We start from the raw sequence: 18,114 nt of genomic DNA on the forward strand, positions 1-18,114 counted from the left end.
CCTTTAAAACATGTCTCTGGCCTGCCAATACAGCCTGTAGAAGTTTTTAAACTGCCAATTTTACCTTGCAAAATAAACCTATTGCCAGGCTTACCTTTTTTTTAAATACCTAAAGGTCAAGATTGAAATAGGCCCTAAAAGTCCTTAGAGCAGGGTGCATTGTACTTAAAAGGTAGGACATGTGTTCTTAACTTTTACATGTCCTGGTTGTGAAAAACCCCTAAATTTGGTTTTTGCTATTGTAAGGCCTATCACTCCAATTGGATTGCATGTGGTTACCTGATTACATTTAATAATTGCGAATTTTTAATTGGGTGCAGACAGGGATATCAAGTTTGGTCTTAAATGAATTGTTATTTGAAATCCTCTTTAATGGTGAAGTCAGATTTTAAGTCACACTAAGTTCTGAAAATGCCACTTTTAGAAGTTGACATTTTTGTGTCCTATCTATTTGATGCCTGATGCCAGCGTCCTGGGTCACATGATGTTAAACATCTAAGCTGTTGGGCTTTGTGTATTCCTTCGAGACAGTGAGACAAAAGGGGTAGGGAAAATGACAGGAAGTGCCATCCTGCCAGGATGTTCGGGGTCAGAGCTATTCCCTACCCTAATTACATTTCAACAAGCTTGCCTCCACCACACACAAAGAAACCTGACACTAGCCTTTTGTCATCCCAGACTTCTTGGAGCCTTGGCAGGGGATGGGAATAACTTTCCAGAACCAGGTTTGGCGGTATTTCTCCACTTTAAGGGCTGGCAATGATACAAATATTGGACCCTCAGAATACCTCTTCAGTACACTCCTGGACTTATGGAAGACTTCAAAAGGACTGCCTTGGTTCTCAGAGAACTGTTCTGCTGCTTGAAGGCCCGCTTTGTTGCTTGAAGGAGAACTGAACCATCTCTTTCAACCCAGGACCACCAGAAGTGACTCCAAAGGCTAGCTGGCTGGCCTCCTGTGTGAGGTATAGGGGCATAACAAGCTCCTGAGACCTTGAACCCTGCATCTGGCCTCTGGCTCTGCTGTAGTGAATCCTACCCCCAGGGTAGTGGCCCCCTCAGGTCTTGGGCCCTTGGAAGTGGTATTAGAGCCCTAAACCTTGGTACGTAGAAACCTTTTCACCAAAAAGTGCCAGAAGAACTGATAGAAGATGCCAACTTATCTGCCAGCTGATCTGCCAAAAGTGCATTGCCATTTGGCCTGACATCGCAGTAGCTCCTTCTACATTCTTCTTAAACATCAAATCATGCTCAGCTGGCTTTCTCAGCAATGGTGTCCAGCATCATGGGGCCCTCTTTGGCTACAGCTTTCAGCTTCATCCTACTGGAGGTTGCTGACTTCCAAAAGGTTGTCTAAGTCCGAAGGTGAAAATCTTCCCCAGGCTCAATGGCAACAGGCTTCCCATCAATGACGACAACCTCCTCAGCCTGGAAATCCGGCTTTACCCACCCAGAGCTTTTTCCTGCCATTGTTGATAGCTTCACCAAGGCTTCGTCCAGGGGCTCCCCAGCGATGACAACTCTTCCTCAGGCACAGCCTGCTGCCTTGCCCCACTGAAGAAAATAAGTTAGTTACCTGTAACTATAGTTCTCCAGTATTGGTATCTTTCAAGGATTCACATGCTTGAATCATTCCCAATCGTCACAGTGGGAGTTCCACAGTACAATAGAAAGCCAGAGTGAAAAACCTACATAAAAGTAAATGTTAAAAGACATTCACTTTAATAGCATATTGACATCATTTAAAAAAAAACTAAATTCCAGCCAATCAGATGACAGCGCCCTTTAGAACCCTCACCCAGAGGCTCACGTCTTTCAGATTTTCCAGAATAAGTAGGATATAATATTCAGGAGAAATAAGGAGAGTCTGTTTGGGGAGGAGTGTTGGTCACGTGTGAATCTATGAAAGATACCAATACTGTAGAACTACTGTTAAAGGTAAGTAACGTATTTTCTTCTCCAGTATTAGATCATTCATAGATTCACATGCTTGAATCAGAAAGGTTAGCAGTTAGCATTTGCAAATAGCAATCTTATCATATCATAGCGGATGGTGGGAAAGATAGTTGGAGATGGCTCATCTTATCGAAATAGATGGCTCAACACTGCTTGTCCCACAGCCGCACAGGGGCTTCATCCCCTGCTACAGCTTGGGAGGGGTTATTGATGAGCCTCTTCTGTCTGCATCTTGGCATGGCTTTCCTGCTTGTCTGTGACAGAACTGAATAGCTGCTGCGATCCATTTTGCTATGTTTTGCTTTGAAACTGGGAATTCTTTTTTCATACGCCACAACCAATTGATCCGTTTTGTAAAGTTGTTTAGTTCTGTGTAAATAGAATTTGAGACATCTTCCAATGTCTAACGTATGTAGTGATTTTTCTGTTATAGTCTGTGGATTGGGAAAGAATGCTCTTAATATTATGGGTCCATTAAGGTGGAAATCCAAAGGTTCTATCGGTATGAGCTTGGGATTGATCATTTTTGTTTAAATTGAATGAATGGCTCCTTAATTGTAAATGTTTGGATGTCACTAAGGGGGTCATTCTGACCCTGGCGGTAAAAACCGCCAGGGCCAACAACCGCGGGAGCACCGCCAACAGTCAGTCTGTCGGTAAAAACCGCCAGAAACAGGGTGGCGGGAAGGGGCCGCCATGGAGATTCAGCCCAGACAGATCCCCTTTTCTGACTGCGGCTTTACCGCCGCGGTCAGAATGGGCAGGGAAGCACCGCCAGCCTGTTGGCGGTGCTTCCGTGGTCATCCATGGAATGACCCCTTAAGTCTACAATAGGGATGGTCCTTATGGATTTTTTCATAGGCTCTTTAAAATCATAAAATAAGCAATCAGACTGGTTAGTGGTAATGGGAAGGTGAAATCATTTTGCTGCCCTCTCCATAAGATTGTGGAAACCACCGATGTCCTCTGGGGACGAATCCACTGGAGGCAACGTTGCTGTCATCTGTGGAATCTTTGTTGACGCGATCGTCGTCGGCGTTATCTTCATTGATGAGGTCTTTGGCAATATTGCCATCGTCATCTTTGTCAACGGGGCTTTCATCATCATTGGTGTCGTTGGATCAACGTCTTCAATGATGTCACTGTCAACAGTTTCTTTTGCGCCGCCACCGAAGTTATGGATATACTGTTTACCTTCTTAGTTGAAGGTGCCATAGTCGATATCAATCTTGCTGTTGAGATGATCGTCGACGACCGTGGCGATGATGTGAGTATCGTTGGCATGGTGGTGGTCGTCAACACCATCGTCAACAATGCTGTTATCAATGAGTACTCAAATTTAGGTGCAGAAACTGGTCTTTGAGATTTTGTCATCGATGGCATTGATTTTGACAGGAGCCTCTATGATGATGGTTCTAAAAGGTGCTGCCGCCTGATTGGCTGGACTTTGGGTCTTTTTAAATGATGTGAAGAAGCTATTAAAGTGAATGTCTTTTAACACTGACTTTCATGTAGGTTTTTCACTACTGCTTTCTATTGTACCATGGGACTCCCACTTCGACGACGGCTAATGATTCAAGCATTTGATTCTATAAAAAATACAATACTGAAGAAGTCTATTTTCTCCTAAGTTTGGAAGTAAGCTGAGACCGGCCCAACCCATCTTTTGTATTAAACCCACACTCCATCGTAGTTGGCTGTAACCTTTGACTTTGCTGTGGTCTTAAGCAACTGGATACTCATAATTGGCGCTTTGATCTTTTAGATGCTAGATTTCACTAAACATTTTAAAAATAACTACTTTTCTAAATTGGTTTGGGAATTGTTTTTACTTTATCACTGTTATGTGCTGCATAAATATTTTACACAGTGCCTTAGAGTTAAGCCTGACTGCTTTTGTGCTGAGCTTCAAGAGGGTCATGCAGAGCTTAATTCAGTGACTTTTGTGGTTCACCCTGACAAGGATTGTTGCATGAGTGGAGCTTACACCCCACTCAACTAGTAACCAGATATCTTACACTGGTGACAGTGGTGGGATCCAGTTCTTGTGTTTGTACAGTGTCTCTCAGTGATTTGTTTAAAACCAAACATCTCTAAAAATAATCTGATATCAAATTCATTTTTTTCTAAATTCTCCTTAGTCTTTCATTTAGCCATTTTTGTTCCTTTTTCCAAATTTAAGTCTTGCCTCACATTTATTTTTCTACAATGAAAATGGAACTGATCAACGTTGACAACCTCAGCAAGGTAGAGCTGCAGAGGCTCTGTGAAGAGAGAGGGCTAAATGTGGGAAGAAAGACCACCAAGGTGGACCTCCAGATAGCCCTCTGAGTCTTTGAGGAAGTCAGAAGTATGCAGGTCATCCCAGAGGAGCAGGAAGAAAGTGGCCTCAAGGAGGTGGACTTAGAGGAGGAAGAGCTGCAGCACCCTATGGAGGAGATGGACAACTTGCCCACAGGAGTGACCTCCTCTGCCAGGACAGGGAGCAGTGTGTCCTCCCCCAACCTGTCCCCTGATGAACTTGAGGAGAGGAAGGCTGAGAGGGTGCTCAAGTTGCAACAGGCCGAAGTGAAACATGCTACAGAAGAAAAGAAACTGGACTTGGAGGAGAAAATGTTAGCACTGAAGGAGTTGTAAGCCGAGGAAAGAAGATTGAAAGATCCTTGGAGGAGAGAAAATCTTACGGGCTCAGGAGTCTGAAGTAGCTAGGCCTTAAAGTTAAGCAATGCACAGGGTCGACCAGCAATGATGGCAGCAATACCCCAGTGTCAGGAGACAGGAGGACCTACCCTACTTTTTTTGTGGGGGATGAAATTGACAAGTGGTTTGAAGCTTATGAGGTTGCTTTGGGTCCCTCAGGAGAACTGAGAAGACAGTCTCTGGAGGCACATTCCCAATGAAGGGAGGGATGCATTACTGGACCTAGGGAAGGGGGGCCGGATGAATTATCTGTAGTGTTTGCTATATGCAGAATGTTGGGAGGCTGAGAGCCAGGAACGTTAGGAGGGGAAGATTCTAGGAAAGATGGTTGCTTTAGGAGCTGAAGAGCCAGTTATATGAATGTTAAGCTACTCTTCTATAACACAAATTAACATTTTAAATCGCCCCAGGTTGTGTGTCCTTATCACAATATCCCCTCAAGAAAGAAGCACTAGTCAAGGTGTATGGTCCCACCCCTCAGACGTATAGGGAGAAGGTCAAAGACATCCAAAAGCTGGATGGATTGAGTGGATTACTTTACTTTTGCAAAGCACTGAAAGGTTGTGTGAAGGATAGTGATGTGTGTGACTACAGGGAACTGTACAATCTGACTGCCAGAGAGCACATTTATACTAATTACTTTGCAGTGCTGTGCCAACACTGTATGGATTGTGGGCTCACTGACCAAAGGCAATTTGCTTAGGAGCCGGACTTCTGACTCGGCACCAGGGTCCACAGAAAGCTATCAGAGGGGACCGCCAAAGGGTGGACAGGGTCCCTAACAAAAACAAGGAGTTCTCTAAGGACCCCAAACAGTTATCAGGGGATCCCAATCAGAAGAAGAATTGATTCTGTGACAAAATGTCCTCACAGAAGTTAAACCCCAAATGCTTTGAGTGCTATAAGTAGGGCACATCAATGGAAACGCTAAATGCCCAAAGAGGGCGCAGCCCCCCACTGGCGGTCAGATGCCTGGGATGGCTAGTGTAGTACTTGGGGAGAAGGTTGTCCCAGTTACCATGGGAGAAAGGGGAGAGGTTGCCCTCATGACAAAGAGCTGGTGCCAAAGGCCTACATGTCAACCAATACTTCCAAGTGTAGATATTGGGTTGCTATTAATGGGCAGCGGGTGGAGGCTCTGGGGAGACACAGGAGCCAGTATGACTGCTGATAGGTGTCATCTCGTGTCCTCAGAGAAGGTAATCCTTAATGTATTCAACCAGATTGTTGTAACAGACAACCATGAGAGTCATTACCATGTGGCTCTGGTTATCTTGGAGTAGGGGTTGGCCTCAGGTTCCTTGAGGGTAGCTGTGAGTCCTGCCATGCCTGTAGCTTGTCTGCTTGGTAATAACTTGGAGCACACCATCTGGAAGGAGGGGAGCTCCTGTCCCACCTGCAGATGTTATGGTTGTCTAGGTGGGTGTGCCTGACCACAAGGTCCATGGCAGCCTAAGAAGGTAGTCAAGAGAGCCTGGAAAAATGGCCCAGACACCAGCCAAGAAGAGAAAGGGCAAGGGACATTGGAAACCTGCCCTTGAAACTCCCATGGTATGAGACGAGGCTGAGGACAATGTCCCAGGAACCTTCAGGGGAGAGAATAGCTCCCCTGGGAGACCTGCCTGAACTGGCTGGATGGTAAGTTGAGGGAGGGCCATAAAGGGAGAAGATCTGCAGAACTTAGAAGGCGTGCCCTAATCTTGAGGTCCTGAGTCGGCAAACTGAGGCCCAGGCAGTTGGTGACACTGCTGGGTATCACCCGATCTACTGGGAGAATGTCCTATATAGTGTGTTTAAGGTTCCTGAGCCAGGAGCAACCCATGTGTTGTTGGTGGTCCCCCAGAGCTACAAGGTCTTCCTACTGAGTCTGCTTCATGACGTTCCCCTTGCAAGACAAGAGCTTTGTCAGGCTTGTCACCCACTTTTACTTGCCCCGGATGACCTCAGATGCATTCTTCAGGTCATGTCCTACCTGCCATGCCAGTGGAATTTCAAGGGGAAAGCAAAATGCTCCCCTGGTTCCACTACCTGGAGGTGTTGTGACGGTTCCTGCAGTAGCCAGGGCTCTGATGGGGATTTATACACGGGTGGGTTTTCCCAAAGAAGTGGTGTCTGACAAGGGCACTAACTTCATGTCAGCGTACAAAAAGTCCATGTCGATGGGTGTGGAGTAACTTACAGGTACTCCACACCCTATCACCCCAGACCAATGGGCTTGTTGAGAGGTTCTACAGAACTCGAAAGGCATGATTGTGGGCCTGTCAGAGTCATTGTGGTGGAAGTGGCACTAAAGTATACTCATCATGCTTTATTGGCTAGTTATAGCTTAATTCCAGTGATAGTGTGCTTGGGACCCATGTCTGGGAATACCCGTTCCACTTAGGGAGACATACTAAAGTATTTAAAAAAGTGATGGATGGAATGCTTGTATTAATCTCAGCCACTGGTATTTCTTGAAGTGGCACCCCAGTTTATCATTATTTTGCACACCATGCTACTTCAGTGTGGGCCCAACCACATGGAAATCAGGTTAGACCCTGCACCAGTGGGAACAATTCAGTCGAAACTACCAGGCCAGGTCCTCCCTGAACCAGATTACAAGCAACCTAGGACCAGTTATGTCCTAGTTAGGACTCATCAACCAGGTACAGTTTGATTCCAGTGACACAGTGTGTATGGGTCCCACTCCTGGGCATCCCTGTCCCACTTACGGCAACACACTTAAGTATACAAAAAAGTGATGGATGGATTGCTTGATGGATGAATTGCCACTGATAATTGCTGAGGTCACATCCCAATCCATTGTTATTTTGCACACCGTGCCACCATGGTTTGGACCCACCCATATGCAAATCAATCTTGACTCAGCTCCAGTGGGAACAATGCAGCCCACACTCAGCCGAACCTGCCAGACTAGGTCCCCCCTGAACCGGAATACAAGAAATCCAGAACCAGTTTTGCCCTAGTTAGGGATTATCAGCAAAGGTATAGCTTTGTTCCAGTGACAGAATGCACAGAACCCAAATCTGGGAACACCTGTACAAGGAGAAAAAAAACTATTTAATAAAATAAAAAACAACTTACCTCGCCACGGCCACCACCGCTCCGCTCCTCTTGCCTTCACTGCAGCCCCAGACACAGGTTCCTAGCGTGCCCTGCTGCCAGTCTGAACACTGCGGTCATGTTGCTGGCAGCATGACAGCAGCTTTTGGATCGGTAGTAGGGCCAAGCCAGGGCGCTCCCAGGTAGATTGGAAGCCTGGGCCTGCTCTCTCCAACTCGGCAACACAGTGCCGGGTTGGAGAGAGTCTAGTGCACATGTCTATTTGGCCGGCTCGAGGAGGGGGGTGACGCTCCTCCGCCTTAGCGGAGGAGCAGCGCCTGAGCAGCAGTGCAATCTTCCATAACATAAGCAGTAAGGGTAGGTGGACGTAGCAAAGTAATAGAACACAATTCTCTCACACATACAGGACAGGTACTAATTGATAGTTAACACAGTATAGAGGGAGTGAGGGGAGTTAAAGACTTTTTTATGATGTTCATAAACATAACTTTTTTATGATGTTCATAAACATACAAGAAGAACAAATCTCTTGGAAGAAACAGCCAAATCTCTTAAGAATTTACATACATTCATGTACTCTTATAGGATGATGAACACTCACCTACCTAGTGCTGTAGCCTTCATTAGTGGGTTCCATTTCTTGCACTGTCACCCCACTTCCCACTTGGGGCGGGTATTCCCGGACGTGGGTCCTGTGCATGAGGACTGCAATGAAGCTGTATCTGACTGATGATACCTAACTAGGGTAACCGGACCTGGGTTGCCTGTGTTCCAGTTCAGGGAGGACCAGGCCCTGCAGTTTGTTCTGGACTGTTCCCATTGGAGCAGGGTCAAGACTGATTTGCATATTGCTGGGTCCAAACTGAGGTGGCATGGTGTGCAAAATAAAGATGGTCTGGGATGCAGCCAAGTAATTACCAGCGGCTGCGATTGATTCACGCATTTCATCCATCACTTTTTTGGATACTTTAGTTCAGCTTATTGCGGCACAGACTCTTTTCCATTAAACCAGTCCACTCTGTGGCTTCACAAATGGCACTCCTTTGTTCTGATTTGCCTAACACTGATGTACGATATTTGTAGATTAAACTGTATTTCTTGAAGGTTTAAATAAGTACGTTTTTTCTGACCATTTACCAGTCAGACCGCTGGTTCTCATTTGGTCGCTGCTTGTATTATTCTTAGTCTTTCTTCTACTACAGCGTGCTGCTCAAATGCCACCTCTACCCGAGTTCTGATGAAGACCTCCCAAACCATTTATTGAGGTTCAGGATGCACGTCAGTAACGTATTATTACAGTTTCAGAATATGCCCAGAGGATAATCGCCCCATAAGACAGACAGACACATCTGAACCCCCATGTTAACCTATGAAAGGGACAGGCCTTGCAACAGTGAACAACGAATTTAGCAATATTTCACTGTCAGGACATATAAAACACATTACTATACGTCCTACCTTAACCATACACTGCACCCTGCCCTTGGGGCTACCTAGGGACTACCTGAGGGCTGTCTTACATGTAAGAAAAGGGAAGGTTTAGGCCTGGCAAGTGGGTACACTTGCCAACTCGAATTTACAGTTAAAACTGCACACACAGACACTGCAGTGGCAGGTCTGAGACATAATTACAGAGCTACTTATGTGGGTGGCACAACCAGTGCTGCAGACCCAGTAGTAGCATTTGATTTACAGGCCCTGACACCTCTAGTGCACGTTACTAGGGACTTACTAGTAAATCAAATATGCCAATCATGGATAAACCAATCACATACAATTTTACACAGAGAGCATATGCACTTTAGCACTGGTTAGCAGTGGTAAAGTGCTCAGAGTTCAAAAGCCAACAGCAACAGGTCAGAAAAAATAGGAGGGAGGAGGCAAAAAGGGCCATTTCCAACATATCTTTATCAGAGTGGCCACTAAATATCACAGCCAAAAGTCTTACATTGTATCTCTTTGTCTCATTTGTCTTTTTACCTGTTGCGCTTTTTTTTACATCAGCAGTGTCGCTGTTTCCTATTGATAATGTGATCCTGTAAATGAACTTACACGTGTTCCTATTTTCTGCATTTATAAAACAATCAATGCTTCTGTATCTTGATGTACTGCCGTTATCACTTTGAAATTAATTGTACAAAGATGTGCATTGTTACGATTAAAATATGTAATTCCTATTGCTGTCCCTATAGTTTCGGTTTTTAATTCTTAGTGATTTGTAAAAAAAAGCCAGTGTGTGTGTAATGTGGCCATTCTCTTACTGTCAATCAGTCTCTCACTCATCTACTTACAGGGAGTGCAGAATTATTAGGCAAATGAGTATTTTGACCACATCATCCTCTTTATGCATGTTGTCTTACTCCAAGCTGTATAGGCTCGAAAGCCTACTACCAATTAAGCATATTAGGTGATGTGCATCTCTGTAATGAGAAGGGTTGTGGTCTAATGACATCAACACCCTATATCAGGTGTGCATAATTATTAGGCAACTTCCTTTCCTTTGGCAAAATGGGTCAAAAGAAGGACTTGACAGGCTCCGAAAAGTCAAAAATAGTGAGATATCTTGCAGAGGGATGCAGCACTCTTAAAATTGCAAAGCTTCTGAAGCGTGATCATCGAACAATCAAGCGTTTCATTAAAAATAGTCAACAGGGTCGCAAGAAGCGTGTGGAAAAACCAAGGCGCAAAATAACTGCCCATGAACTGAGAAAAGTCAAGCGTGCAGCTGCCACGATGCCACTTGCCACCAGTTTGGCCATATTTCAGAGCTGCAACATCACTGGAGTGCCCAAAAGCACAAGGTGTGCAATACTCAGAGACATGGCCAAGGTAAGAAAGGCTGAAAGACGACCACCACTGAACAAGACACACAAGCTGAAACGTCAAGACTGGGCCAATAAATATCTCAAGACTGATTTTTCTAAGGTTTTATGGACTGATGAAATGAGAGTGAGTCTTGATGGGCCAGATGGATGGGCCCGTGGCTGGATTGGTAAAGGGCAGAGAGCTCCAGTCCGACTCAGATGCCAGCAAGGTGGAGGTGGAGTACTGGTTTGGGCTGGTATCATCAAAGATGAGCTTGTGGGGCCTTTTTGGGTTGAGGATGGAGTCAAGCTCAACTCCCAGTCCTACTGCCAGTTCCTGGAAGACACCTTCTTCAAGCAGTGGTACAGGAAGAAGTCTGCATCCTTCAAGAAAAACATGATTTTCATGCAGGACAATGCTCCATCACACGCGTCCAAGTACTCCACAGCGTGGCTGGCAAGAAAGGGTATAAAAGAAGGAAATCTAATGACATGGCCTCCTTGTTCACCTGATCTGAACCCCATTGAGAACCTGTGGTCCATCATCAAATGTGAGATTTACAAGGAGGGAAAACAGTACACCTCTCTGAACAGTGTCTGGGAGGCTGTGGTTGCTGCTGCACGCAATGTTGATGGTGAACAGATCAAAACACTGACAGAATCCATGGATGGCAGGCTTTTGAGTGTCCTTGCAAAGAAAGGTGGCTATATTGGTCACTGATTTGTTTTTGTTTTGTTTTTGAATGTCAGAAATGTATATTTGTGAATGTTGAGATGTTATATTGGTTTCACTGGTAATAATAAATAATTGAAATGGGTACTTTTTTTTTTGTTGTTAAGTTGCCTAATAATTATGCACAGTAATAGTCACCTGCACACACAGATATCCCCCTAACATAGCTAAAACTAAAAACAAACTAAAAACTACTTCCAAAAATATTCAGCTTTGATATTAATGAGTTTTTTGGGTTCATTGAGAACATGGTTGTTGTTCAATAATAAAATTAATCCTCAAAAATACAATTTGCCTAATAATTCTGCACTCCCTGTAATGTATTGGGGGCAGTGGTCTACTCACCCTCGCTCTCTGTGGCGAACTTCATCAGGTAGCTATGAGCCTCCTTCTTGGTGCTATCGTTGTCTGACACCAGAGTCAGGGCGTAGGCTGTGATAGCAACAGTGTAAGGCCGCTGCAGGCTGGGCAGCTTCTGCTGGAGGTACTGGGCCGCCTTCTCAATGCTCAGTCTCTGCAGAGGATGGAAAGAGGAATTGGGCACTGTGTACGACTGCGAGGCACATAGAAACTGGACGACATGCATGGGATGCAGGATGGGAAAACACAACCAAAGATACATCTCCAGAGGAAGAGAATTAGGTCAGAGAAGAGGAGAGATCTAGGTAGAAAAGGCTGCCTCGGCGCTACACCTTCATTGCCCATATGGTGGCAGATCATCTCACCATGGGATCAGAAGCTGCCTTCACAGCGCTCTTGATGGTTCAGTCCAGTCTATGTAGGAACCCAGTAGGGGTCCTAAAAAGTGTGTACATCACTGTCCTCCAGCAGGCAGACAAAAGTGATCCAAGGAGGAACAACCTCAAGACTTACATCATACTTAAAGTATATTAGGTGGCAATAAACTCCCAAAAAGTAATCTGACAAAGGCAGAATACAGACAGTGAAAGATGTCACAGCTAGGAGTGACACACAGAAGCAAAGTACAGCCAAAAGAGTGGGAGGCAAGTGTAGATTGAGGCAGAGGAACTGATTTTCCAGGCTCAAAGGGAGTCTGATGTTACCTACCACTTTGCTCTTGTCTGGTCCCGTGTGGACGTCCATCGTATGTTGGAGAGCGATGGTCACAAAAGCTGTGAGGGCCACCTCACCTTCCAAGCCTCCCAGGCCGCCCTGAAACAAGTCAACAAGCAGCTGCTCAACGATGGATCCGGAGTAGCAAAGCTCACAAAGGCGGTAGCCCAGAAGATAGACCCGATAAGTAGCCCAGGGAAAGTAAGGCTTTAGGTATATGCGGTCTTCAATCCTTTTGTGGTTGGTACAATGTGTGCTACAGATTTATGGTGATAACAAAACTTGCCATTTATGCAGAATGATTAATTTCATATAACATATTTATAAAGCTAAAATCTTCCTCATTTCAGAATGTAGGCTGCATGCTATGGTAAATAGGAGCAGAGCAAATCCAAAAATAAAAATGCACAGGTGTCAGACAGTAAAGGCGATTCAGAAACACTGACACATTTAAAACTACAACAAGGCTTGAAAAACCACTCATCCAGGTACAAATAGAAGCAGTTGAAGAAGCCTGAAAAACATGTGATGAGTAGTGAGGAGAAGTTACATCACAGACACACAGAGTATGGTACAGTATGCCGCATAGGCAATGACTGCTCTTTTTTTAAGCACAATTTTTTAACAATGGCTAACAGTGCGCTGGACAACATTGTAAAATTGAAATTGGGTCAAAATATGGCGATATGAACAACAAATACATTAAGCAATGCACGTCAATACAAAAAGAATATAGAACTAAAACCAGACCAGAACAAGAAAGCCCACTGACACTAAATCAGGGACCATTCAAACAAAACTGTTTTCAAAAGTTGGCTAACAGCAAAGGTGTTGGAGAAATACTGAGGGAAGGAGAATGTACATTCATGAGCCTTGGAGGCAAGCTAAACAAACTTCATAAGCAGTGCAAGTTTTTTTTGGTTCAATCAGTGTTTTTTTACGATTTTCCAGTTTCATGCAACAAAAGAGTATACATTCCCCTCAGGACCTTCGCCTGCCCTCCATCTCGGAACAATCTTTTCACGCCCCCTTACCAGTCCCATGCCTTACTTAGTTGGCTAAGACTCCTTCTCCAGCGTAACTACTTGCTTACTCAAACCTAGTGTGCTGATCATCATCTACAAGGCCTACAACCCTAAGGGCCTGAATTATCTATTGGCAGAAGGGTTACTCGTCACAACAGTGACGGATATCCCGCCCTCTCAAATCTAAATCCCATTATATCCAATGGGATTTAGATTTCGGCGGGCGGGATATCCGTCACCGCTGTGACGGAGTAAACCCTCTGCCAATATCTAAATCAGGCCCTTAAGACCTGATTTAGAGTTTGGCAGATGGGGTTACTCCGCCAAAAGCGTGATGGCTATCACATCCGCCGCGTTACGATCCCTTTATAGCCTATGGAGATCCTAATATGGCAGACAAGATTTCCATAACATTTGTGAAGGAGTAACCCATTCTCCAAACTCTAAACCAGGCCCTAAGTCTCTGCGGGCACGTGAGACTCTTACCAACTCTATTAAGCAATCCCAACACTGGATTCCATAGTTTGTTAAATAGAGGCCAGACTTTCGATCCCTAGAGGGTTCAGTGCTTCTAAAGCCAGGGATGGCCACAGGAAACGTGCAGCCTCAAGGGATAGCAGGATTGCTGAAGACAAGGGGGGGTCATTACAAGCTTGGCGGGCGGCTACCGCCACCCGCCAATCGGTAACCGTCGTGCGGCTGCCAATGTGGCTGCACTCCTGTGGACCCCATTACAACATCCCCGCTGGGCCGGCAGGCGCAAACCTAGTTTACGCCCACCGGCCCAGCGGGGATGAGACCGCAACATAGGAGCCGGCTCCTAATGGAGGCGGCGGTGTTGCGGCCGTGCGATGGGTGCAGAAGCACCCGTCGCACTTTTCACTGTCTGCTATGCAGACAGTGAAAAGCTGCACGGGGCCCTATTAGGGGGCCCCTGCACTGCCCATGCCAGTGGCATGGGCAGTGCAGGGGCCCCCAGGGGCCCCAGGACTCCCCTTACTGCCAGCCTCTTCCTGGCGGTGCAAACCGCAAGAAACAGGCTGGCGGTAGGCCGGGCGGATTATCACCGCCGGGGCTAAAACGGCGGGAAACCGCCGGCCCCTGCGGTGCGACCACGGCGCTACCGCCACGGTCGTAATACGGGTCTCCGTACCGCCAGCCTGTTGGCGGTACGGACACCACATTACCCCTGGCGGTCGGAAGCATCCAGTGCCTCTAAAGCCTACCAGCATAGGGATTTGAGGAGAATTTCGACTGCCTGGTATAACAAACACGTGATCTGAGCAATCCTTAAGAACGTCAATTTTTTCAAACTGTATAGGGTTGAACACAACCCTGGGTAAAAGGCAAAGCAGTGCTAATGTGTAATTATAATGTTACAAACTAGAATCATGATTTGGCCACACAATTTCCATGGCAAAGAGGACGTGGTAGGGATGACTTCCAAAGTGTGTACAACATTGTGCTCTGAAAATAGGAGCAGGATTTAGCTCCTTGAAGGAAGTCCTTTAACTAATGGCCTCTGATGAGAGCCCTATAGGTTATATCCAATAACTCATGGATTCCTTTAAGGAGAAGAACGGTTATGAGGAGGCACATCCCTGGATTGCTGGTTAAATACTGTATTGTGGGTGAAGGGACAACTGAATAGGATCTCATTAGCCCCATGTCTTTCCATTTTCTTAGCTAGAATTGGGAACACAGTATTACCTTTTTTCCTGTGTTTACATGACCAACTTCTAGCTTTGTAAATAGGTTCTTCCAGTTTAGCGCCCCAATCCGCTGCAGTTCGCCATTTGGCCAGGGACGGCGGTCCAGGGGATATCAAGCGTCAGACGATGTCTCGTTTGACTATAACTGCATCTATGCCTACCAGGATACGCTTCCCCACATGCTCTTAACCCTCTTGGCCTGCTGTGCTCACTTCGAATCTCTGTTGCCCTGACTGATTTTCGTAGCTTCGGTTTCACATCATGACACTGTTTTTCTACATCTTACCCCCATGATGAATGAATGGTCCTTACCAAAAGGGTAACTGCTATGCACTGTAGCTTGCCAGATGGTCTCCTGCATAATAGGTGGGCAGCAGAACTCAAAAAAAGAGCACTAGCCACAGAATCAGCACTGAGAGTGGAAGAACATAGGGGTCTGCGACAAAAGCCATTACCTGGCACTCCCCCAGAGCAGGAGAGACAGACAGCTGCACCCCTCTTGTCTAACTCTCAACTCCCATGGGAAGTTCATAACCTACAAAGTGTGGCGACCAACTTTGGAACGCGGGATAGATAATGGGTCACAAACACAATAAAGGGTCTAGTGGATCGCTGGATGAGAGATTAAAGTTCTGGTTAGACTGCGAAGTTCACCAAACTGTGCCCACTGCTGTGTTGATATTGCATATGAACATGAGAACTACACACTGTTATGTAAGGATGTAACTCATTTTATACATGAGGTTAATTCCATGTAAAATTGTACTATCCAATGGCCATGCGAGGCTACCGTGTACAAAATCACGGGATTGGAAAAATTCTAAGGTTGCAAAACAATAGACATATTTTTTTTAAGTGTTTGTCAGCTGCACAATTTAAGAAGCTTACAGTTTGGTCTTCTATCTCTCTCAACAGCACAGATACCCTGCCTTGTTTTTGCCATATCTGAATGCTACTTTCTGCTGGAGGTCCTTCATGCTCATGGTGGTACTCCTCTCCTTGAAAGACTCTAAGATGTTATTCATCCTTAGTTTGGTGATCCTTGGAGACTTTTCTGTGTGAGTCTTTGGCCCAGTTTTTGTGGTCTCGCTACAGCCAGTTCCAGCTGTTCGTTGGAGGACAGCAGTCTACACCATACTTCACAGAGCCAATCCTTGCTCAAGATTGAGTGGCGTTCATTTCGGTATCAATTTCCTTGCTTTTAATTGCTTTCCTCCCTTTCTGTGTTAGAATTACCTATTGGAGCTTTTTGGTTTCTCCATCAGTTATGTTCTGAATGCAGTATTCCAAACTGAGCCACGTTTAAATAACATCACTTTGTTGGCTTTCAGGGCAGGCTAATGACCACTATAAAAACTACAGCATAAATATGGAAGATACATCGATCTTGACAGACATTGAAGACTACTTTAAATAAACAATGCCAGTCGGTCTTGCTTGTTTATGTGAGGTTGAGTATCTGGTTCCTCCTTTTCCTACTTTTATAGGGATCATAGTATCCATAGATCAGGAAACCAGGCTGGCGGCATGAAACAGCCACTATCTGTTTCCCAGCAGACAGTCGAGCAGGATGTATGCTTATGGCTCTTACTCCACATCAATGGACTTCGGTGTAGAGTGATAGATTGAGCGGGAAGGGCTGAGTACCATATGGGTGTTCACCAGTTACCTCTTTGACACACTAGAACATCCAGCAAGAATTCTTTGTACAGAGTGACCATGAGGTCCACAGTTTCACCCAATGGAAGGGTGAAACTATGCCCCACCAAGGATTTGTCGTATCTATCTTACACAATTATCTGTGGTGAAATTGTATAACTGCCCCAGAGCTCAGGCCCAACTCTTAACCATTAGATATTGGCTGCGGCTGATGAATCATATTCTCCAATGTACAGCTGGAGTTGCGAACTGCACAACCTCGACCTGCCAACAATGGGGATTCTGGCATGCGACTGAATCGGAAAAAGAAATGCAAAAATAATAGAAGGAAAGTAGTCTCTGTGATTATCGGTGTTAGCTCAAAAGCAGGTTTGGTGGGTTTTCCGGTCCCCATCACTATTATCTTATTTCAAAAAGTTTATTAGGAGTCCCTATCTTTGGCAATATGAAAATAAGTTACTTACCTGTAACTGTGGTTCTCCAGTATTGGTATCTTTCATAGATTCACACGCTTGAATCATTCCCCGTCGTCAAAGTGGGAGTCCCACAGTACATAGAAAGCAGTAAAAATGAAATAGTCTTTTTCCTGTTTTTTTTTCATTTTTTCATTGTAGTCAATGGCAAAAATACATCCACTTTCCTAGCTTGTTAGCTTCATTAGGAAAGGCCCAAAGTTCAGACAATCAGGCGAGACCACCCCTTTAGAATCCTCAGCACAGAGGCTCAGTCTCTCAGATTTTCCTGCACTAGTGACTTCAAGAAAGAGACAAAAGAGCTTAGCCTCCATGGGGAGGAGGGTGGGTCGCATGTGAATCTATGAAAGATGCCAATACTGGAGAACCACAGTTACAGGTAAGTAACTTATTTTCTTCTTTAGTATTGGGGAATCTTCCATAGATTCACATGCTTGAATCAGAATAGTCAGCAGTACAAGAAGATGTTTAAGTTCTGCAACTATTAGAAAACATCTTTCTTTACATTTCTTTATATATTATTAACTTATATAAGTAGTTAGATATCCTTATCAATATCTAAAAACATACACATACATCTGCTTTATATATAAGATAAATATCAGTTTGGAAATAACATTTGAGGGCGGTGAGTAAGATAAAGTACAAATGCAAATACAGTACGTAACACTGCTTGTCCTACCGCGGCATCCATCCTGTCAGTAGCATCCAGGCAGTAGTGTTGAGTAAAGGTGTGGGCACGCGTCCACGTTGCCGCTCTGCAGATCTGGTTCAGAGGCACTCCTGCGAAGAGAGCTGCTGACGTAGACACCGCTCTAGTGGAATGTGCCTTGAGATTGGATGATAGTGGTCTTCCCTCTAGCTGGTGACAGAATTGTATGGCAGAAGCGATCCAGCGTGCTATGGTTTGTTTGG

The 18,114-nt window shown here is 45.2% G+C and overlaps 1 protein-coding gene across 1 annotated transcript in view; it reads right to left on the reverse strand.

Annotated features, from left to right (window-relative positions):
* LOC138301475 (complement C4-like) overlaps nt 1–18,114 on the reverse strand; it is a 685,953-nt gene that overhangs the window by 209,865 nt on the left and 457,974 nt on the right. The window contains exons 28-29 of the mRNA XM_069241987.1: nt 12,325–12,429; nt 11,602–11,770 (exon numbers count right to left, since the gene is read on the reverse strand). Coding sequence (XP_069098088.1) covers nt 11,602–11,770; nt 12,325–12,429 — 274 coding nt within the window. The remainder of the gene's footprint in view (nt 1–11,601; nt 11,771–12,324; nt 12,430–18,114) is intronic.

Source organism: Pleurodeles waltl, chromosome 6, assembly GCF_031143425.1.
Source record: "Pleurodeles waltl isolate 20211129_DDA chromosome 6, aPleWal1.hap1.20221129, whole genome shotgun sequence".
Taxonomy (NCBI): domain Eukaryota; kingdom Metazoa; phylum Chordata; class Amphibia; order Caudata; family Salamandridae; genus Pleurodeles; species Pleurodeles waltl.